The sequence below is a fragment of the Chiroxiphia lanceolata genome, chromosome 2 (assembly GCF_009829145.1).
Source record: "Chiroxiphia lanceolata isolate bChiLan1 chromosome 2, bChiLan1.pri, whole genome shotgun sequence".
NCBI classification, from domain to species: Eukaryota; Metazoa; Chordata; class Aves; order Passeriformes; family Pipridae; genus Chiroxiphia; species Chiroxiphia lanceolata.
Window position 1 is genome coordinate 32212315 of NC_045638.1, and position 23710 is coordinate 32236024.

The 23710-nt window shown below is 36.5% G+C and overlaps 1 protein-coding gene across 1 annotated transcript in view; it reads right to left on the reverse strand.

Annotated features, from left to right (window-relative positions):
• Positions 1-23710, reverse strand: part of TMEM131 (transmembrane protein 131) — a 92285-nt gene that overhangs the window by 47192 nt on the left and 21383 nt on the right. The window contains exons 3-5 of the mRNA XM_032680677.1: positions 14880-14920; positions 9826-9894; positions 289-412 (exon numbers count right to left, since the gene is read on the reverse strand). Of these exons, the coding sequence (XP_032536568.1) occupies positions 289-412; positions 9826-9894; positions 14880-14920 (234 nt within the window). The remainder of the gene's footprint in view (positions 1-288; positions 413-9825; positions 9895-14879; positions 14921-23710) is intronic.

A 23710-nucleotide genomic window follows, 5' to 3' on the forward strand; every position in this document is an offset into this window, starting at 1 on the left:
CAGAAAAATTATAGGAACAGTTTGTTCCTGTAAGTGCTCTAAGGCAATGGAGTCACTTCAGCAGCAAAGAGATCTGCTGTTAAACCTTCAATTACAATCTACATTTCCAACATAGTCAGAAGTCCCAGTGTTTCTGTACTGAGTTCAAATTTGCTCTGAGACCAAGAACTGCAATACCTTAATACTTTTAGGTATGCCATTATTGCAGCAAGTTACTCTTTAAAGAAGCTCTCATTCAGACTGCAGAGGGGAAAGAAAAGTTCATTTTGAGAAAGCAAAATAACTTACCCTATTTTGGAAAAACGATGCATGAAAATGTGATGTTGTAGCAGATATTGATACTAATGTAATTGTTTCTTCTGAGCTAGGGTTATGTAGGTAAACTTTTTCCATTTTTGGCATTCCAACTGGCCTGTCAAAACACAGAAAATATTTTCGAAGCATCAGAAATCTAGACAATAGAGCATTGGGCTTTTTCCCATTAACCAGAAAGGAGCATAAAAGTGATGCATACTGACAACAGAATTTTGTGTTTAATGCTTTTTTTCAAGTAATGTGTAAATTATACTTAGACTAATTACTTAGTTAACATCTTTTCCATCATTTTATTCTTACTTTTCCTGAAGGCTTACCTAATGTTGCATCATCCTCATGAAATTCTATTGTCAGGTTTTTACTTCAGAATCAGAATAGGCCAAGTTTTCTATTCCATGCTAGAATGTCTAAATAACTATCTTAAGACAGGGTGTACACAGCAACTTAAAATAAACAGAATACACCCTAGACAAAATTTGAAACGCCAGTTTTTTCCATTATAGATTTTAAGCAGTTTTACCCAGAACCCAGAATTTCTCTGGCATCATATTTTATAACATGCTCTACAGAATTAAGTAGGCGGACATGTTCAGCAACAACTTTTTTATATGTATAGTATTTGTACTCATACCTTAAGGAAAAAAATAAATGCTTGAAATAAATGTTAGAATTTAAGAACCCTAAAATATGGTAGTCACAGAGTTAAACAACACACGATTTCACTAACAAAACATTCTAACAATTTATTTGACACAAGATTTGGGCTTGTTTTTGCTTACAACAGCTGAGGTGACAATAGATGCTCCAGTTTCACCGACTATTTTTCAGACTTTGTCTTTTCAGAATTTTTTTCATGCCTTTTAACACACATGTTAAGCATCAGCACCAAAGCACTAATCAAGGTGCAGATTACAAATTGCTCAATTTTGAATTCTGGAATTTAAAATAGTTAACTCAACTTTCAGGCTACATGTACTCCATGCAGCACTCTCTCCCATGTCACTTGCTCCAAACATTGCAAGGACAGCAAAACAATTGGTAAGACTTACTACCTGTAGTACCTGAAGTACGATGACCAGCAAAAGGCAGCTATTCTACCCTCCTCAATTCACTTTAACAGGCCAAATTAGTAAGTGCTATTGCATTCACAGTTTTTCAACCTGGAGGGGGGTGTGAAGTTATGTCCCAGCACATGAAGTTTGTTGTAAATTAAAGGCTCCATTGAATGGAGAATTTAGTAACAATAATCAAACTACACTACAATTTACAAAGTGTTTGTGATGACAGAACCTCCTACTAATGAAACATGGGCTAAAGAGACAGATGCTAAATACGATGCCATTAATTCAAAGACACAATTACTAACCATCAACAAACAGCATCCTCACTAACAGAAAAATATATCTGCACTCTACTACTGTAAATTTCTTTGCTATTCACCACTACAACACCAAACACACGCAAAACCACACCAGAAAAAAAGTGTCTGCTGATAGGGAGCTACCCAGCACTCCCTGAATTCTGAACCCACTGCTTCAACACTCCTTCACTGACATCAGTACAGACAGCCTTGAGGATTTTATCTGCTTGGTAACTATGAAAGGCATAAGCAAGCTTGTATAACAGTCAGCACTTTTGCAGTAAATTCCTTGTTTAGACAAAGTGGTCAAGCCTTAAAGTACTCTCTGATTTTACTAACATCAAAGTAAAAAAAAAAAGGAAGAAATAAAATAGTCAACCTCTCCTAACACTGAAGAAAGCTCTTTGAGTCTCTCCTGAGGATCAACTGTCTGTTCCCTAGCTCTCATTGCAATTTCTGATTCTCCTTAGTGGAAGACGTGCTCCCAACATCTTGGTGCAACTCTTCTGCTTGCCACAGTGCAGTTTCTGGACACTTCACTTCCCACAGCATGTTCAGTAGCTCCCCAAGAAGGGGAAATCGTCCTTCTCCTCTATTACAAAACACTCCAAGCTTCATAAGAGGAGCTAAGAGCTGAAAACAAGAATCAAGCAGAACAGTTCCTTAAAACCACAAGAGCAGTAAGTGAGAGATGAGGTAGGTTTTAAGCACTGTGAGCAAATGACATGATTACTATATCACCTGTGGTCTCTACAGAAAACCAGCTATATAATGAAAACCTAAAATCAGGGTTGACTTCAGTGACACCTTTTATGATGCATCAATGTGCGAAACACCACTAAGCCATCATGAAAATGGTGTTGAATGAACTGGGAATACTGAAGCACCAGTATGTTCCTGTCAGAAAGGAAGTAAAACTCGTTATCTAGGAAATATTCCAAATATTAACAATCTTTTAAGGCCTTCATGCTTTTCTAGTTCTGAAGAGAAGAGACTATAAGACAGTCTATTTGACAGGCTAAATTTATGAAAATAAACAGCCATGACTGACACCACAGCTCACTAACTTCATATTCCAGACTAAACTACCATAGTATTAATTATAAGTGATAAAGGCAGAAGGAACTTAAAAGGAATTCTGTTGTTAGGACTGTGTTTTATTTTACTGTTTTGCTGATCATTCTGATTTTGAAACAATGAGTCCAGTACTACATTTGGCTGAGATACAGCTTCCCTTATTTCTTTAAGTTTGATGTCAGCCAAATCTACAGAAATAGGACTTCATAAACCTCTCCTGTTTTTCTGGTACCAGACATGGTAAAATCCAGGTAGAGCAGTGGACCCCAGACACCCTTAATGAACATACATTCAAAGCAATAATCTCATCAGGGATGCTCTCCAAGCTGTAGATTATCAGACCACAATGATCTGCACAAGTACAGTGTTACCTGATGCCAAATTTCACAGCAGAATTTCCTGGAGCAAGTACTTTTCATTGTGAGAAGCTGGTACAGACACACACCTTCAGGCAAATATGAACTGTCAAGGCATGTAAGATTTTGCTCCTGATCCTCTGTCCCTGCATAATGCTAGGTCCACCTACACTGATAAAAAACTTGATACCACAACCTAGATGAGATGACAGTAATTAACAAGGAGGAGGTGCCTGTTCAAATGAGTCAAGATGCCTATGTTCTGGTTCTTTACTGCTGCAACTCAACTCTTCTCAAAGTCTTAGTTGGTATCTGCAGTTACAGTAAGCATGTCCTTGTAATGGAATTAACTGCTACTCCAGGGATCAAGAGGTAGATTCTTTTAACAATGGAAATCAGCTGTTGCAAATTCTGGGGAGATGAATCCTTGAGTTATTGGCTCAAAGCTGACTTGCAAAAATATCTAGCTACTCACTGTGAAGCAAATATGGATTGAGAAAATGCCTTCTTAAAAGAGCAATTAATTTTTTCTTACTGTACATGGTTTAAGCACCTCTGTAAAATGCTCACTTGATTTATGATACAAATCTATTACTGAAAAGTAAAAGGATATAAATTCAGCAGATACATTCTTCCTGTTTCATCTCCTATTCTTTGTAACGAGACTGGAGAGAAAACTGAAGTCGACCAAAAACTTCACAGTTACATTTTGAAATGCTGGGAATATACGTAAACATACTCAAGATTCAATTCCGGTAAATTCCTAATGAATTTGAGAGTTTTACATATGTTTTCCCCCAAGAATTTTTTTCATTTAGCATCTTTGGCCATTGTGGAAACATATGTAAGACTGGTTGCTGCCCAACATATCAGAAGTGGGTTAAATCATAGGCTAAATCAGTATCCTGTCATACAGTGTCCTATCAGACAGGGGTGAATAGCACAGACGCCTAGAAGGTAAAAGTGTCATGTGAAAAGCATATAAAGTCAGGTGCCCAGAACACTCTCCTAGCCTCTAAATATATGTGGCTTGGGAACTTCCTTAACCAATGAAGACAGTTCTCCAGTCAGAAGATCAGAGTGAGCAAGCTTCAACTCTAAGAACTTGGGTGTTGACTTGTAATGTATCCACCTACTTTTAATTAAAAGAAACAAAATGAGCTGGTTGTACAAGGTTACGTCTAGAGACTGAAAGGGAATGCCTTTTGTGCCCATTCTGAAGAAAACAGCGGTTCCTTACACAAAGGAAGACTGTACGATGTACAAAACCAGAGAATTAGTGACTAGAGCATCCTTCCTGTTTCACGTGAAACCGTATGCATCGCTGGTTGAGTGACACAGGTAAGTGGCTTCTTTAACTGAAGTCAGTAACTGGAGCACATATGTTGGAGAAAGCAAATGCATCTCCAACTCAGAAAAGCAAAGAAAACAGAAGGGGTTTGGGTTTACACATGTGCTAGCCTACAAATTACTTGTTTCTTAGCTTCCCAATTTTACTGCCTTTTAACAAAGAGAGAAAGCTCTTTTATAGTACACAAAGTTGGTGTTTACGTAACATACTAAACAGAGCAAATGCCCCATTTTATGTTAGGAATCCAACTTAGACTCCATACAACAAAATCATACCTTTTCCAAACAGTTAGCAAACCCCCACACATAAAAAGCCAGCAAGAAGATTTTATCCAACTGTGTCACCAAGTGTGGTCAGAATTAATCTAAAGGTGCAATCTAGGTGTAATCTAACTTTTATTTGTTTTGGCAGCATTTTGCACTCTAGCATGATATGCAACCAAAACCTGAAGTAGATCTGGACAAAATGTCAATACGCTGTCAACACTTTCTCGCATTTAAAAAAATCCAAGGGAAATGAAAGTCTCATTTTGCAACATTTCTTTAAAATTCCAACAATCTCAAGCTCTCACACATTACAAGCGTATCAAATGTACTGTGTAAACATTTGGCTCTACATTATACATAACTTATAGGTCCTTTGACCAGTTGTAAATATACTTGTTTAAACTGTAAGAAAACCAATGACTTGAGTAAACTCTCTAGCTGCTATAAGTATTCACTATTTATTGCTAAGAGATTAGAGTTCTTGAAGAAAACAGACCAATTTGCTAAACTTATACTAACCTTAGGTTAAAGTAACTTCCATGATTTTAAGAACATTTATATCTACCATATCTAGTATATACAAACATTTCTTCTATAGTTCAGGAATACTTCAAATAGTTAAACTGTTAACAATATCATTCTCCATTCTCTTACCATGCTACTCCTCCCACACGTTTTTACAGCAGGAAAGCCTTACAAGGGTGAAAACTAGTTTTCACTGCAATATAACACATTCATTATATGCCTTTACTTTTTAAATACCCCTTTGCCTTGGTTTTCTTGGTTTTGGTTGATGCAATTAGAAGTATAACTGAGAGCAGTGCAGTCTAGATTCAAAGGGAGGCATATTAAGACAGATTCAGCACAGCTGTATTCTCCAGATCTTTACCTATTCTGACACTATCCTGTCCTTAAAGCTACAGGAATAAAATATGTCCCTTATGTTACCTAAAGTAACATAAGGTCTCCAGACCTGGAAGAAGCTCCCAAATATTTGAACATTGCCAAGCAATTGCTTTCAAGGCCAGTAAAATCTTTCATAGAATATCCTGCTAAATACTACAGCTCACAAACAAGAAACACAAAATCATTACAAAAATCCCCTAATGAAAACACTTCAAAGGAAATGCAATGAGATTGTTTATCAAAAGAAAACTGAAAGACAGAACTTCAGAATACTGTCCTACCACTGAGAAAATTTTGTCTGAGAATGAGACATTGCTCAAATTGAGTGAAGCAAGAACCTCCATTCACCATAGAAGCATATGTTCATCAAAGATTAAAATATTACTGTTTCCAAAAGTATGGTTTCATACATTAGCAATCATTTATATGAAACAGGGGTAAGATGTCAACTTCATCTTTAAAATAATGCCACATTTTAAAATTTTGATGGTAAGCAGTTCTTCCTTATATTGTGTCAGCGTTCTAAAAGTACCCAAAGTACATAAGTGCTCCATTATCAAAAGGTACTTCTACCAAAAAGCTTAGTTATGAAGAACTTAAAGTTTACTTTTGATACAGTCAGATTTGAATTAATAAAGATTAGGGAATGTATCAAGACCTGTGAATATCCACGTTCACCTACAAAGCAGGTGCAAGAACTGAATATAAACTGCTCTGCAACAACCTTCCTTCACATGGGCCACCTACAGGACCTCTAATATGAAGACCAATCTTAAACACAGAAAGCCATATAGCTAATAATTGTTCTTCCAAATAGCCTCTGAGCAGCCAAGTCCCAAAGCTATGGAAGATGAAATTATGGTTGCTGTTTGTACATTAGAACACCTCGGTTATTCCATTTCCATTTGACAACAGAGGAGAGTAACAGTTTAAAAACTGAGAATACAAGCAACAGAATTCAGGTAAGAATGAAGTCAACTAGTTGTGGAGCTGGTTTTAGGTGGAGGGGTTTTTGCTCATTTTCTTTAAAGCCCTGAATCTCAAATATCCAAGATGTTGCAGAATTTGTTCCAGAAAAAGACTGGTGTTGCTTTAGAAACACAAGTAACAGGTTTACACATTAAATAACCAAATGAGTATTCCACACATAGTCCAAGCAGTCCCTTGGCACAGTGATACGGGATAACCTGCCACAGTTCTATCCCATTCCCAGAGGCTTAATATATACAGAGAACATTTGGGATTCCTTCAAGTGAGCTAAAGATTTGCATATCCCAACCTACAGCATACATTTCCTTTGATAAATGTGAGATTACCTGGACTGCCTTCAAAGTAGTAGAATATGGCAGTGTTTGTTTCATATTAAAATAGCATTAAAAACCCCCAACTGTTATAAATCAGAAGTATAAGACCATTGTAATCTCATCTCCAGGGGAACACAGGAAGTGTGTCTACAGCACCTATTTATCAACTTAATACAGATTTTGATTTTCTGAGATCTCTAGATAAAGTAACCTTTATTAAATATTATTCCTGCTCAAATTGGCACGTTTTTGAAACATCTGATTAAACCCACACACTCTCAGCAGACCAAAAATGTCACAGGAAGAATGACTTAGCTTCCAACTGAAATTAAATATTAAAAATTTCTTTAGCTTGGGCATGATACATGTTGATAGCTCAGCACAAACACGAACTTTGAACAAGTTTGCTCCATTAAGTACTACATGCTACCTACTAACAAAACACCCTTTAGGTATAGTACTTATTCAGAAACTAAATATGTATTTTATGCCTTTCCTAAAATCCATGAATAACAAAGACAGAAAAGCCAGAATTTGAATGTAAACCCCTGTCTGTTTTAGAAGGTAGAAAACCTCAAAAGCTTAAATACGCATTATTTGACTTCCAAGGTACTTGGCACCTGCAGTTTTTTCTCACCATAAGGCTGAGTTACTCGGGATTTCTTAGAGCTGGCTCACAGATTTTAAACTGAATTTTGGGCCTCCATATCTAAACCTTTTCTAAAACTGCCTTTGACATCTTAGTGATGTTTTAATAAATCAGAAGAGGATTTCTGCCCGAGACTATGATCTAAATGACAATAGATAAATTATTTATCATATGCTGTTAAAAAAAATAGAACACATAATGAATCAAGATCTAACATAGAGGTTTCCCATTTTAATTTACAGTGCAGTTCTGCATTTACTGTACAGAGCCATTCCCAAGTAAGAGATTTGTTGCTACTTTAACACTGTACTAGATCGACATTATTTGTTCAGTGCTTTTAGCTCTGACCACGAACAGCTTACATAAAAAGCCAAAATATAATGAACAACAACTTAAAGTATTTATGATACTGTCTTGGATCTACTTTTAGCAAGGGGGAAAAAATGGTCTTTGGAAATCCACAAAGTAAAGAAGCACATGTAGCTTTTTTCAGATAAGCATGCAAACTCTAGATAACCCTTAAAAGCAAGGTATTTCAAAGCACATCACACTTTATTCATAGTAGAAAAAAGTGCATAAAATACATTTCAAATGTCAAATTCTGGATTTACTATGAACTAGAAAGTTCTACCATTTTGCAGAGAAAATAATTTAAAACCAAATCAGTAGGTAAGTTTACGGTAACTCTAACAGAAAGCACACTGCTCTACAAGTTTGAATTTATACTGTAGTCACCAGTTTGATTTGTTAACTATAACCTCATTTTTGTTATAGCAGAAATGCAGTAGAACAGGGCTTACCACAAGGTCATTTGCCATTCAATTTAGAAACTCAATATCCTCTTACCTAGGACCAGTTACCGACATTAGAAAAAAAACAACAAAAATACACAACATCAAAAGCTAGAAGAAATTCTGAAAGAAAAAGGATGAGGGGACAGAGTGACTTATTCTGTCTTTAATTCGAAGTAGGATTACAATTTTGTTAGACTGAGCACAAATAAATTCTGCAAAATGAGGCATTTTCATAATAGCTTTGTTATTTAGTGACATTATATTGGATTGGGGTTTTTTGTATAGAGGTTATTTCTGAAAAGCTCCTCCGTGCAAACGAAGTTACAGCTTCTCTTCTTTCAGAAAGACAGGAGTATACACCATGTCAATACACAGGAGCTTCCTTGCAAATCTCTGTAGTCACACCATACAACAGTCTTTCCGACAGAAAAAGGGTACTATATTTTTATTAATAATATGTGGCTTATCTGTAAATAAAGCAGCCTTTCATCCAGCAGCTGCACTGGCTAAGGATGGGGGAAGCAATGCTGTGTTCAGGCATACCTGGGCTGTTTTCATTCTTCAAGGCTGAACTGTTAACGCAATATTTGAAATGCCCTCACTGCAGTTTACATTGATCAAAGTATCAATCATGCACAGAGGCTGCATCCATGAACACCAACTCCAGAACCAATTTTGACTGCTAAGAGGGGTGGTAGCTACCTATACACAGTAACCAATTACTGTCAGGAAAAGTTAAGACTGAAATACTTCTCAGACAAACTGATTACAAACAGGTACACCGATGAAATTGTTACATTTTCTTCCTCCTACCTTTATGTTTTAGAGAAGTCAGAACGAAAACAGCAATCAACTGCAAGGTAGAGAGCACAGAGCTAGGTTCCTGGAGGCTGTTTGTTCTCCTTGAGGCTGTATTTTCACAACTTGACATTTCTGTTCTAATAAGTGCAGATCCACTGCCACGTTGTTTGCCACCAAAGCAATAGCTAAATGGATATGCTAGAGTAGATACTCCCTGATGTGGGTTACACACAGAAAGGTAATCTCACCTCAGTATAAGTTCTAGACTTAAAACTGTCTGCTCCACAGTGTAGCTGTACAAGTACCTAAAAAGTAAGTACAAGTACCTACACCACCAAAACCATGGCAGCTGACAAGTCACTATACAATGTTTAAAACTGAGTACACCAGCTTTCTGGAACATGTTGGTCAATTACATTTACAATCTCTTAATGCAAATTATGTATACAACCTTCTCCACCAGCTCCATCTGCTTTAAATGCTCTTGTTGCTTGTCTGGGTTTTCTTGTTTGTTTGTTTATTTGTTTGTTTAGGGGTCCCATCCACCCACCCCAGCTGGGTTTGTTTTCAGTTTGATTTTTGAATGGTTTTTTTTAAAATTTTTTATTTGTCTAACTAAACAGATCAGAAGACCTTTTCAACTTACTGTTCATGGAAATCCAGCATTGGTGGCTCAAACCGGAGGGGTCGGCAATTTCCCCGATACAGGGATACACTGCAAGAAAAATTGAAATGCTGTAAAAGATACTACTAACTGATACATTTTTGCTCCCTTCGCATTTCAAATAGCCCTTCCTTAGCAAAACATTCATTAATACTAATAGGGTAACTAATTCAAAAGAAGAAACAAACAAAACAAACTCATCCAGTCAGAATATTGTAATTTTACCAGCCACTTACATGATTATGTGGTGTCTCCAAAGAAGATTATGCAAGAGTACAAATCTTTAAAATGGACCTAATTGAGTGTAAACTTTTCCTCTATATAAGGAGGGTTAAGTGAAACAGCTAAAGAGGTTTACATCACCTTTCACAGAAATGTTCAAACATTGCTATGAAAGATGTTTTGGATATTGTCCAATGTCTAGCAGTAATTTACGTACACCTAATGAGTTTCTCTAGCTACATCTATATTAGTACATAAACAATCTCAGACCCATCCGATGGTACTGAGGCCACAAGGAGAAAACAGCCCATATATATACTGTTCAAAATTTGTAATATCCTGAAGATGATGAGACTGCTCTGGAAACATTCTTTAGCTTTACCTATACTAATGTCCCACTGGGAACTCTTCAGGAGACTTCTAATAGATGAAGACCAAAACTTAAATAGCACTCAAACAATCCAGAAGGGAAGATGACAAAGTACCTGGAAGCAACTACTGCCACTTATTTTACCAGTACAGTTATACAGAGCACAATCAATAACCCACAACAGAAATTGCAAGAAAAAATACAAAGCAGTTTCATTGACTGAAACATTCTTTTTATTCAGAATGATGTGATTGTGACCACAATTAAGCATCTCTGTAATTCTGTAACACTTTATTTTGGGCTGAGTAAAAATTGTATTCATATGATAAAACAAAATAGGGAGATAAAAACGTAAAAAAAATAAACAGGAAAGGATAAAGAATAGCTCAAAGTCAATGGCTCCTGAATGGCTCAAGACCAACAGCTTTCTTTTTTCTTCAAATGCTTATGTTACTGATATTAAAACAGCATTCTTGTTTCAGATCCCTGACTTTGAATCAATCTCAAATGCCCAAAGATCGAGCTGCAGCCACTTGTCCTGGGTAAGCAAATATGCTCCACAAACCCACTCAGGGTAGCAGAACACCTAGATCTGCCTCAGAGGGAGCAGCCAGAAAATGGAAGGGGCAAGGACATATGGCTCGCCGTAGGAAAGCTGAAGCCTTGAACTCAATCAATCCAATTTCATCCAGAAAAATTCCAGGAAAACTAATTATTGATCAAATTCACATGTCTTTCCATACTTCAGAACCACTTCAACAAGAAAGCTATTTACAGGAGTAAAAATTTAAGAATAGAGTATGACAACTGTATCCTCTCTTACTGCAGATCTGGGCAACAACAACAGCGTAACAAGTCAGAAGCTCTGTAAATAAAAATACATCTCAATGATACACTCAAACTCCACAACTGAATCTACGCATGCTGATCAATTTACAGGTCTGTAAATTGGCATGTCGAATCATCTTTAATCCTACTTAGAGATTAGTCATTAAAAATAGCTTTATCCACACAAAAGAAGTAAAACACTCTCAGGCCAAGAACAGGCATAGTCAGTCAGCTTTAGTATACAGTTCCCTATGTGTGTGTGTGTGCACGCACATGCCACACGTATATAGATCACAATATAATAGAAGTGAAGGTTTAAGACATAAATAGGAACAACTGTTCAGATCTACAAAAAAATTACAATTCTTGCTATTACTAAGTGCTGCTGTGACTCATTATAGTTGCCAAACAATATAGTTTAGCCTTCTCAGGCTAAAATCTAACCTCACAGAACAAACACTCAACAAAACGAAGTTTACGAAGACATTGGACATAAAAAAATATAATCGGAAAATTATATAGGCAGTGATGTTTTGAAAGAACAAAACAAATGCACAGTATGACTTCAAAGTTTATGGCCCCATTTTGAAAACCATTTAGAGTGCGCTTTTAAATGAAAATGGACATAAAAAGCTCACGTACCTCCACTGTCAAGGTAACACTAAACAGAAATCATTCTTCAACCAAATTGAAAACTTTGAATGGTCAGACAGCACCTCTTTTTTTATTGGTTATTACTGGTAAGAGGACACAAACTCCTTTTATGGACAAGTTATTAGAAAAATTTACAATATTTACAAAAGTGATAATTAATATCTTTATTTCAAATGCATTGAAAATACTGTAAAGAGTAACATGACCTAACTTGAACAATCACACCATACACAATTCTCCACATACATGAAAAGCTTAGGCAACATTTTCTCAGACCAAAGAGCTATATTATCCGGGACAGCCAGTCAGACAGTACAGAATGTTTAAATGGTTAAAGTTCGGTTAAGGCAGCGACATCATCATGAATGCTAACTATTGTAATAGAAGTAACAATTGTAATAAGATTCAAATGGGAACAAGCAATATTGGAATTCCCAAACTTTGCATACTGAAAGGCCCAACATGAGTCAACTTGCAGCAGACTAGAAAATAATGATAATGTCTGCTCTGCTAGGCACTTGCTCACCGAAGGCAGGATACACCCATGGGTAGGGCAACTTTACAGCATAATGACATTCAGTTAATTACTACTGCATGCATGTAGAACTATGGCTCCCGGTCTTATATCACAATTTAAACATTTTCCTTCCCTACCCCTGGAAGTTCTCTAACTTTTGAAGTCAAGGACAACATCATGGCTACGCTTCGCGAACTAAGATTTGGGAAGGGCACTACCCACGTTTGTTGCAAGCACGTTGGTGGTTAAAAAGGCCAATACGAGATAGGCATGTCTGGTTGCAAAAGGCACAGCAGAAAGACTCTTTAGGAGGTATATTCTGCAAGGCACAATTCTTTCTGCGTTGCCTTTTCTCCTCAAGAATGATCCTGTGTGCGTTCTCAAAAGCATCAGCAGCGTTGAAGACAGTGTGCCTGCATTTCATATTTTGTTAGGTTTCTTACAGCTACTTTCCATCTACTACAGCAGTCTACATGTGCAACGAACTCTCCCTTACCAGGAGGAGAATGATATATCTACCCTAGTTTTCTGCTTTGCTGGGATTCAGAGATGATATCATGACTAGAATCATGCAGTTACCCTGATGGGAAGTACTGAGCTCAAAATTGTAAAGAACATCTGGGGTTTTTTTTAATGTTATCAAGGTTCATAGAAAAAAAACTTGAGTGCAATGTTCACAGAACCCTGCATAGGAAATGAAGCAGAAATGGTGCTTTTGAAAGAACAGACTGTCTTCTTCTACACTGTGTCAACACTTACCAGTTGATACCTGCTACAAGGACAACAACATGAAAAGGAAAAGATGCATGTGGAAGAGAGGACTACTGGTATCTGCGAACAAGCTGCAGTAGACTAAGAACTAGCCACGAGTCATCTGAACCTATAACTTAGATGGTCTCAACACCTTTTTCCTTCTGCAAGAATTTTGATTTTAAGAATGAGACTTGAGAGTGAACTACACACAGTTCCCAACATGATCATTATCCTCACTGTTCCATCCATGCTGTCATCCAAGTTAGTGGGCATTCACCTCAACTACCAACTACAGTACTGCTATTACCCAGAAGCAGTCTACTAACAGATGCAATTCACTGAAGTGCAGCTTCATGTCTCAATAAGGTTAGTTACAGAAGCAGTTATAAAAATGGTAAAAAACAATGCCTGAAAAGACTATGCGTGATATGGATGTCCATCTCTGCTGAAGCACAATATTAATCCGTCCTAAGGACATTCTGCAGCACTTCTGTAATGCTTTGCTGTTTATCACAGAGTACTAGGCACTGATAATTTTAGATAACCTATGTACATCTTTGCATTTGGAGACCAAGAAAATGCTGCCAAATACAGTATTTAAAGATTTCTGCAAAGTTGGGCAGCAACTGTTGCTCTGTATCCTCACATTACCTTTCTAGCTGTTCTGGGATTTTCTGGAGGAGGACTGTGCTCTGTGGAATTTTATCTGTAACATCTTTAATTGCTACTGTAGAAAATTCAAATCTCAGCATATTCTACATATATTTTTCCCGCATTACCAGTTGTTTAAAGGGTTTTATTTCCTCTCCTGTGCCATAAATTATGAAGGAATATAGACACCAGCACTAAACCGTAAAACAGAAAGAGATCTTATGATTTTATTTAGCAACACAATCTCTTAAAAAGCTGATACTTTATTTCTATTACCATGAAAGCAAATAAAAGCGTTTCTAAAAGTAACAATTTGACCTCTTAAAATGAATAATAGGCAAATACCTCACAGTGGGCGCTTCTTGTGCCAGAATATCTTCGAAAGAGCCACCGCAAGGACTCTTAGCTAAAAATGTTCTGTAAGTAACCTGAATGCAGCCACAATGTGTTAATATTAAAAAATAAGGCTGAGCTGCATATATCAGAAAATGTATTTTGAATTTTATAGTTAAAATTATTTTAAAAATGGGGTATTAATTACCGGCTCGGTGAGACACTGGACTCCCATCAAAGAGCATTTAGTGACAGAACAAGGGCAAATGACCTTAAACTGAAGAAGGGAAGGTTTAGATTACATATTAAGAAGAAATTCTTTACTGTGAGGGTGGTGAGACACTGGAACAGGTTGCCCAGAGAAGCTGTGGATGCCCCATCCCTGGAAATGTTCAAGGTCAGGGTAGATGAGGCTTTGAGACACCTGGTCTAGTAGAAGGTACCCCGGCCCAGGGCAGGGGATGTGGAACTAGATGGTCTTTAAGGTCCTTCCAATCCAAACTGTTCTACGATTCTATGATTTAGCTGTCCAATATTAAAAACTGCTTTACATTTTAGTTTTGTTTCCTTTGTATGAGAAAAATAATTTAAAAAAAAAAATCACTATTTGTATTTTACGTTTTTTACACTAAAACATTATTAATCTTATGATAAGTATCAAAAATCTTGCAACTAAAGTCTGTATTAAATGTTTAGAAATATGCTTACCTTTTCTGTTGATATGAACTGAGGCCTAAAGTTGTCTCAGTCTGTAAAAGAAAAAAAAAATAAATTTAAGACTGACAGCACTATACTTCCTGTGAGGGAAAAAAAACCAAACCAACCCAACTGCCACAAGTTGGTCAGACCCTGACAGACAAAAGGAGAAGTTCTGATCTGGAACAGAAAATGCAAATTGGCTTTTTCCAATTAAAGAAGCCTCCACTGAAAGACTGTTTGGTCCAGGACAAGAACTGTGGTGAGTTCCAGTGGCAAGAACTCCTACAAACTGTAAAACAACTAGCAACTTAACAACTTAAAAACTGAGAGAAGGAAAAGAAGTCCAGGAAATCAAAACACTGTATAGAATAACAGAAAAACCTAGCACAGATGTAAGAAGCAAATTAAAAAGAATATAAACCACGTAACAGTCAAGCAATTATCTCATTGATGTAATTTAACACCTAGAAAACAAAGAAGGCTATAATCTCCATTTGACTAGGAAACTTCATCTCCTCTCCTAATGATCTTCTAGCCTCTATTATTCATACCTTTCCTTCCACTTCGCTGGACATTACGGTTAATTACCTGAAAACAAGGAGGTTAGATTGTCCAGGGATTTCCAGTTAGTTTACTCTTGTATTAGAAATACCAACTGGCTTAGAAGGCTGCATATGGAATGCCCTCCTGATACAGCTAATGTTAAAACATACCTGCCTTTGAAAACTTCTGTCTTCCCACAGGATTTGGAGATCAAATTGAGGATTTTAGTCCTCCTCTTAAAGATTTCATGGCCAAGCTGAATATTTATGTCCTGAGAGTGGGAAGAAAGCTTACAGGTCTGATAAAGTCTATGGTTCACCTTGGCTCTTCTGAGTTCACCTCTAGTATAAGGATGTTGCTTGTTTGCAAGGGGAATGCAAATTGGTTGCATCTCATTTCAGAACTAAAAGTCAAGTCCCTTGGCTTCATTGATTTCTATTTCACCTACAAATTATACTTTCTTTTTTTGTTTTTCCTAAGATAAAAGTATTTTTAAATAGTTTTTTTTTTAATTATCTTTATTTAAAATATATTTTATTAGAGGAATTTTTATTTTGCTTTTTGGAAATTTTATTACTACTATGAAATCACAGTCTACAAACATTAGTGTTTGATTCATGTCAAGGATCAATCCTGGACTGTAAATCTAAGTAGTGTTTCAAATTTAAAATGAAATTAGTTGGTTTATTCACCCTCTAATTTGCATCAAACTGAAGAAAGCTGGAAGTGCATTATTTACCATTGTAAAATAAAGCTAATCTGTTTGTAACTTGAGGATTTATTTGCAATTTTGAAAGTCTAAGGAGAGCATCAATCAGATTTTTTTGGTTTAAAACCTCTGAAATAGAGGTTTTAAAGAAAGACTGCCTTGCTAAAGGGACATTGCAGGAAGGGGTTCACATTTGCAGTATGGTGCAGTTTTTCCTCCCTGAAGAGAATACTAAGAGACAAGATAAGTTGTTTTATGCTGTCAATTTTATTGTAATTTAAAAGTCAGCAAGCTTTCATTTAAACTTACCTATTGCATTTGTACTGTAATCAAACAGGCCATTCTTATTCTTCATTAAAAATACACTGGCTTGCAAATGTTTCCATGTTTTCATAGCTAAGATATACTACTCACATACTGATAAGCTTTCAATTCAGCTTCTTAATTCTGATGTCACACTTCATTTTCTATTTTCACTAAGATATAAGTAAATACTTACTATTCCGAAACAGTTTACAACGGGTTGTAAGAGAAATTCAACTAAAACGAAGAAAGAAGAAAAATGTTTTTGTGAATTCTTTATTTTCCTTTGTCTATTAAACTGTCTTTATCTCAACCCAAGAGTTTTGTCACTTGTGCTCTTCAGATTCTCTCTCCCATCCCACTGGGGAAAGTAAGCAAGCATCTGTGTGGGGCTTAGCTGCTGGCTGGGGTTAGACCACAACAGCCACACTTACTCTATGAAGTTAACAGATATATAAAACATCCCGTAACCTTTATCAATGCCCTTGAAAGTGCATGATTCACTACAATTAAATAAAAGCTTCCTTTCAATAATTGTGGGTTTTTTTCCTGTTTGAAAACATAATCAAAGCACATAATTAAATTACCAGCAATTACCTGACAGTCAGATGATGGAGTTAACAGGTTCAGATCCTATGACAGGGCAACTAAAATAGCCATTACCAACACTGTCCCATCCTTGACAATTAGCTTTGGCTCTAACACGACAGCATTTTCTATTATGTTTTCAATTATTTCATGCAGAAAGTTGTTCATTATCTATGCTCTTAAGCATCATAATTTGCATTCAATACTCCTAATATTAGTCTAAGACTCCACCCAGGCCAACTTTTAGACAGAGGGTAATGGAGATCACATTAAACTCCAGATAACTACAGAAACAAATGGAAATACATATAATGGACAAAAATGCAAATACTAAATAGCCATGGCTGTCATTAACTGTTGGGAGTTAAATTATCTGACTGAACACTCAAGGTTTTCCCGTCTAGTTCTGAAATTCAAATTTGCTATGAAAATATTAAGTCTAATATCCATAGATCAAGTTTAAAATCATAAATCACTCTGGTAAGACTCATAAACCTCAAATATATTTAAGAGCAAAAATCTATCAAAGATTCACTTACAAGGAAATGCCTGGGTTTTGCTTTCACATGTCTATTAAACAAGAAAAATTACTAATTAATTTTAATGACACTTTCTGTATTTTGAGCAGAAGCTGTTTGCTTTCTGGTTTGTTTGATATTTTTCGTGGGTAATTTTGTGTGGAATTTGTTGGGGTTTTTTAAGTTTGTTTGGACTTTGGATCAGGGTCAATCAAAAGCAAAGAAATAGCATACCAACTTCAGCAGCCATAGCATCATGGAACTGAACCAAAAATAAATCTCATGTGGCAGTTTCTATAATTATCACTCATTTTTATTACATGTCAATCTTTTGAGTTGTGCAGTAAACAAAAACATATAACTGTGTTCAGTTACAAGTCCCAAATACTTTTTTTTTTAAAATTTGATCTTCAAGTATAATTGTGGGCCTATTGTACTACAGTCTAGCATGCTATTTTTCCTGTGTGACTGCACAAAAGTGTGAAACAAAAATGCCAGCAAGCAAAACCATGTGTCTGATCAATCCACTATTTAAAGTGTAGGTTTTGTTTAATACTGTCTGTTTATCAGGAAAAGACAAATAACATTATGCTTTGTAATTAATACAGCTTAGTCTTTTCATCTGCAAAGGATACATTGTAAAAGAGAAGCACTGGCAAAATACAATTTATATGAAACATTTATTAAACCTTATCTGTACTGGAGAAACATTGCAAATAACAAAATATTGCAATGTACAGATCAGGACATAGGCTACATATGTACACTATTAATGTTTCAAGATACATAATAAGCTAAGTTACAGAGGGAAAACCATCAATTGGATTAATTTCCCAATCCAAATGCCTAACAACAAAAACTAAGGTCAGCACAAAAGAAACAGCAGAACTTCACAACTGAGTGGGAAAAATAAGCAGGAGAGGGAAAAATCACCCCTCTTACCAGTACTGGGCATTTATAATTATAGAATCGTAGAATCAACAGGGTTGGAAAAGACCTCTGAGATCATCAAGTCCAACCCTTGATTCAACACTGCCATGGTTACTAGACCATGGCACTAAGTGCCACATCCAGTCCATCTTAAAAACCTCCAGGGACAGTGAATCCACCACCTCCCTGGGCAGCCCATTCCAATGTCTGATTACTCTCTCTGTAAAAAATTTCTTCCTAAAGATCCAACTTAATCCTTTCACCCAAAAGGCTGTGTTAAAGTCTTGAAGATAGATGATTTTTTTTTAATTTAAAGATAGTATATAACATTTAGGTTGTTGCTACTAACAGTTTCATGCTTTAGTTTTCTAAGTTTATCTCTTATATAACCCTAGAAAGATTAGACTATAAATCAAAGGGATTTCAGAAAAAAGATCTTGAGAAAACTTGTACAGTGAGTTAGAAAACTTGAAGGCAGTCAGCCAGCACCAGTTTAAAGACTTGGAACAATTTCTCTCCAGAGGCTCATATCCTCAAGAAAGATTTCACAGAGAATCTGTACCTCAAAGCACATTTCACAGATTCAGTACAGTTGTGGAAGACAGTAGATATCTTGCACACATGGAGAATCAAAACACACACCTTATAGCCTGAATTTGTCTCTAAAGAAGTTGTTAGCTTTAGCCAGAACATAAAACCCAAAAAATACCACCAAAACACCAATCACAACCACCAAGTTAATTTTAATGTCTCACAAATTTGTTATAATAGCTATTCTTCACTTATTGGTAAGAGGTCATATTACCTGTCACTACACTCAGTTATCTAAACATAGGCATCTGCTGCCACTTTAGATAAATGTCCTAGGGCAACTTGCCTGATCTCAGACTGACGTCCAGGACAGTTTCTCCTATGCCCTGTGCCGTATCTGCCAGGGCCATGTAGATCTCCAGGACAGCCCAGGACATCTCAAATAGCACTGGTTACTTATGTTTAGACAACTAAATTAGAGCTCAAAAGTCTTACACAAGGACAGTGGGGGAAAAGCAGCAAAGCTTTCTTAAGACCTGGAGTTTCTGGACACCAAATATTTGTCTTTAATGTTAACAAAATTCCCAGCAACCAAAGCTTTCTGTATTCCTACACAAGAGTATCCACACTAATTTAAAAGACTGTTACAGTCTGAAAGACTCATTCAGAACACTTTACATCTTGCTATTTTATAGCAAGGCTGCTTCCTTCTTGTAGAAAAGCTATGTACTGCTTGCAACTAAATGTTGAGAGACAGCTACAAAACCAATATGTAGATGGCAGCTTAAATCTTCATTGCTGCACTCATGAGCTCTGTGCTAGTAAGGAGTATAATTAAAAGAAACATAATTAATGATGAATATCTTGCTTAAGGTAATGAAAAAAATTAATGCTGTAATCTGAAAGGTAGCTGAAAGTGGACTGAACTGAGTCACTTCTGCCATTCTCTTTCATGACCCAAACTCACACAAGGAAACAAAAACATCACTTGACTTAAGCTGATGCAACAAGCGCTATTGACATCAGCTTTGCAACAGTCACTCCTGGGCACCAGTTAATCATTTTCAAACTAAAGCCTGGGGATGGCAATTCCTCTGAAGGATTTCAGCTGCTCACAAGCAACGAAAACGAACTAAGATAGCTTTTATCCTTTTATAAAATCATACACATGTGAAAGAAAGCTCCAGAGGCCATTGAGTCAACCCTTGCTTAGGGGAGGTCTAGTGCAGGTCACTCACAGGTTTGGGACATCATGTTTTGGGTATCTCAAAAGACAGAAATTCCACAACTTCTTTGAGTAACCTGGTCCAGTGTTTGATGACCATCAAGCTTAAAAGGTTTTTTCTTACATGGGTTTAGAGTGTCCCATGCTGAAATTTGTGTCCAAAGCCTCTCATCCTTCCAAATCTGGCTTCAGTCAATTCTACACTGCCCACAGCAATGAGTTTTCCTTTTGGTCTTCTCTTCTAAAGGCTGAAGAAATACATCCTAACATGAGAAGCCTTCCATCCACCTGGCATTCTGGTATCCCTCTGCTGTGCCTCTTCTAGAGGCCTGTCTGTGCCTGCCTTGTACTGGGTAGCCCAGACAGGCCACAGTACTCCAGTTGCAGCCCCACAGGTGGGGGGGGAGAAATCACACCCCTTATCTTCCAGTTCAGTAAGTGGGTGGTTGTCTTTGCTATAACAGCACATGGACAAGTTGTGTTCAAACTATTGTCTTTCCTGCTGCTGCTACTACTGCCAGCCTGTGCTGTCACACAGGGTTGTTCTCTCCCACGTGCAGGCCTTGCACTTGCCTTAGCTGAATGTCATGAGGTTCTTGTCAGTCTGCCAAAGTCCCTCTGAATAGCAGTCTTGCCTTCCAGTGCAACAACCAATTTGTTATCATCTCCAAACTCACTGAGAATACTCTCCATCATCCAGGCTGCTAATGAAAACATTAGGCAGTCCTAACTGTCCTCAGTTCAGCTCCATCACGGGTAACCAACTGCCAGCTGAACTTTGTACTGTACAATACATCATCGAGATCAATGGCCCAGCCACGTTATTGCCCACTCACACAGTCTGTATCTCAGCAGTTTGGCTATACAGATACCAATGGAGATCATATCACAACCCTTTAAAAAGTCCATGTACAATATAAAAATTTGAGTTAATTAAAAAATACAGGTAGACTTTACTCCCTGAAAACACTATTGTTGATACACCAGAACTGAATGGTTGCCATTTAAGATACTTCTTTACCACAGAGAATGAAGTATAAGTCATGCAGAAAATACTAAAATTCCTCCAATCAACACTGTCAATTCCCACACATGTAATTCGGTTCCACAGCTTCTGTATTACAAAGCCACCCCAAGTCATATTAAGGTCCTGTCTATTTGACATTTAGGACCATTTTTATTCTCATTACCAGTTTTTGTGACTAGCAGTTGACAGCAGTTTATGAACAATGACAACAAATATGTATTAAGTATATATAATAACACAGGTTTTCTTTTTTCCCCTATTTCAGTTACTCTGCAAAGCAGTGCGTATCAGTAAAATGTTTTCTAAGAGTTCATCTGTAAAAAATCATTTCATACACTTAAGATTATTGCAGCAGATTCATGTTAGAAGAATTTGACTGAAAGGTCTTACCACTTTCCTTTCTAATTCTAGGAATTCAAAAATACTATTACATACACAGAAGTCTGAATAAAAGATTGCTCGCTCTAGAAAATAGTAACCCCAACTACATTGTGCAGAAGAACATTAGATACCCAAGGTAAAAGCTCTAACAATAAATGGAACACGTGAAAAACAGCACTTTATGAACTAAAAACAAATGAAAATTTTGTTCTGAAAAAAATAAGTTTCCCTTTAGTGTTTGTTCACTTTTCAAAATAAAGTCCCCAAAAAGTGAGACAGTATGTTGGCTTAACACGAAAGGATAACTTATTAAAAGCAACAGTTGCACTTTATTTCAGCCCTCCTATATTTGCAGATGACATCATCAGCAGGAGCTTGAAGCATCTGTCAGATCTGGACAAGAGTTCAAATAATCAGGACACAGAGGAGATGGCCGGACACTGACAAAGAGAAGTTCAGCTGAAGGAGAACTCAAATCTAAAACTGGAAATGGAATAAGTGACTAACTGGTAGCACACTAAAGAAAACAATGTGTCTGGAGAGCACAGAGAAATACAAACTATACGAGCATATAAAATGCTGTCAAAACCTTACAACTCATTTTGGAATTACTAAAACAAGTGCTACCACATGGGGAAAGAACCACTCTGTCCTCTCTCAGAGCACTAATGTTCCAATTAAATGCTATACTTTAAATAGCATATAGACAAAAATCTAGTAAAGAAACTTAGAGAGTGTTTTTATAAACTTGTATGAAGAAGCTGTAGGTAGATTTTAGTACAAAATTATTGCTATGAAGAGGAAAAAGAAAGACCCCCAATTTAATACGTATTTGAGAAAAAAGCAGCAGCAAAATTAGCTTAAGAATCAAACAAACCTGTACTTTAGGAAACATACGAAAGTTACTTCTCTAGAGGTTGTAATAATGAAAGAATCAAGCACCTGCCAAGGGTAGTCAATCTACACACAACACTACCTGAAAAAAGTACTAGATGAACTCCCAGGGTTCGTTCTAATCAACCAATTCTATGACTCAAGTGCCAACCAATTATACAGACGCCTGTAAATCACCTGCTACTGAAGAAAAAAGCCAAACTCTGCACTGCATTTACATTATACTATTCTTACCCTATGTTCAGAATCTAAATAAATTATCTAAAGAATTCAAAAATTTGTTGAGTCCTTATCCTTAAAGGGTCTCATTCATGTGAAGAATAGAAAGAGTAAGAAAATTCTCTCATTCTTGTAACTTAACCCATGGACAGAAGTAGCGCAAATTTATTTAGATATAAATCTTTAATCTGAACATTTATGCTAAAGAATAGAATTTTCACTTTTGCTCTGGCAAGATGAAAAGTAAAACTACATGGTATAGCACTTTCTAAACCACAAACTGTAAGTCCACACCCAAAAAGTATCTTGCTCATGTTAACCACTAATACGAACTAATCGAATTTCCATGGTCAGTTTATTCTTAGCAAATGTGATGCTTTTCTACTTCAATATTTAAAGGTTTCTGCTCTTTCATAAATAATTGTTCTCAGTCTGGTAAAACCCAATCTTTCAAGACATTTAATTTATATTTTTACAACAAAAATCCTAAAATATGATGGAAAAACATAAGAAGTGTTTCACCAACAGTATGCATTCCAAATAAGTACAAAAAAACAGTATCGAGAGGGATGACACTAACTGGAAGGAGGTGGCAAGAATCCCTAACAATAAAATTATTCAAGGCTTGGCATTCAATTTGCCTTACTTGGAAAGCAATTCTTTCAAACAAGAAAAAAGCTTGCTTCCACTGTAAAAATACCAAATTCTCAGGGGAGTGGGGATAAACCAAGGCTGGAGATGGCTTTGACACTTCAATGATTAGTCACTTTATGCATTGAATTGGTTATTTTTCATATTAAAAAAAAATAATCACCTGAAAGTGACAAAACATTAGGCAATACTGATTTACTCCTGCATCATGGTACTTATGCTGTAATAATGGATGATCTACAATCAACAAACATTTGTGAAAACTTACAGGAAGCCCAAGTAACTGCTGTTCACAAGACATAAGTCTGTTTTTACAAGTTT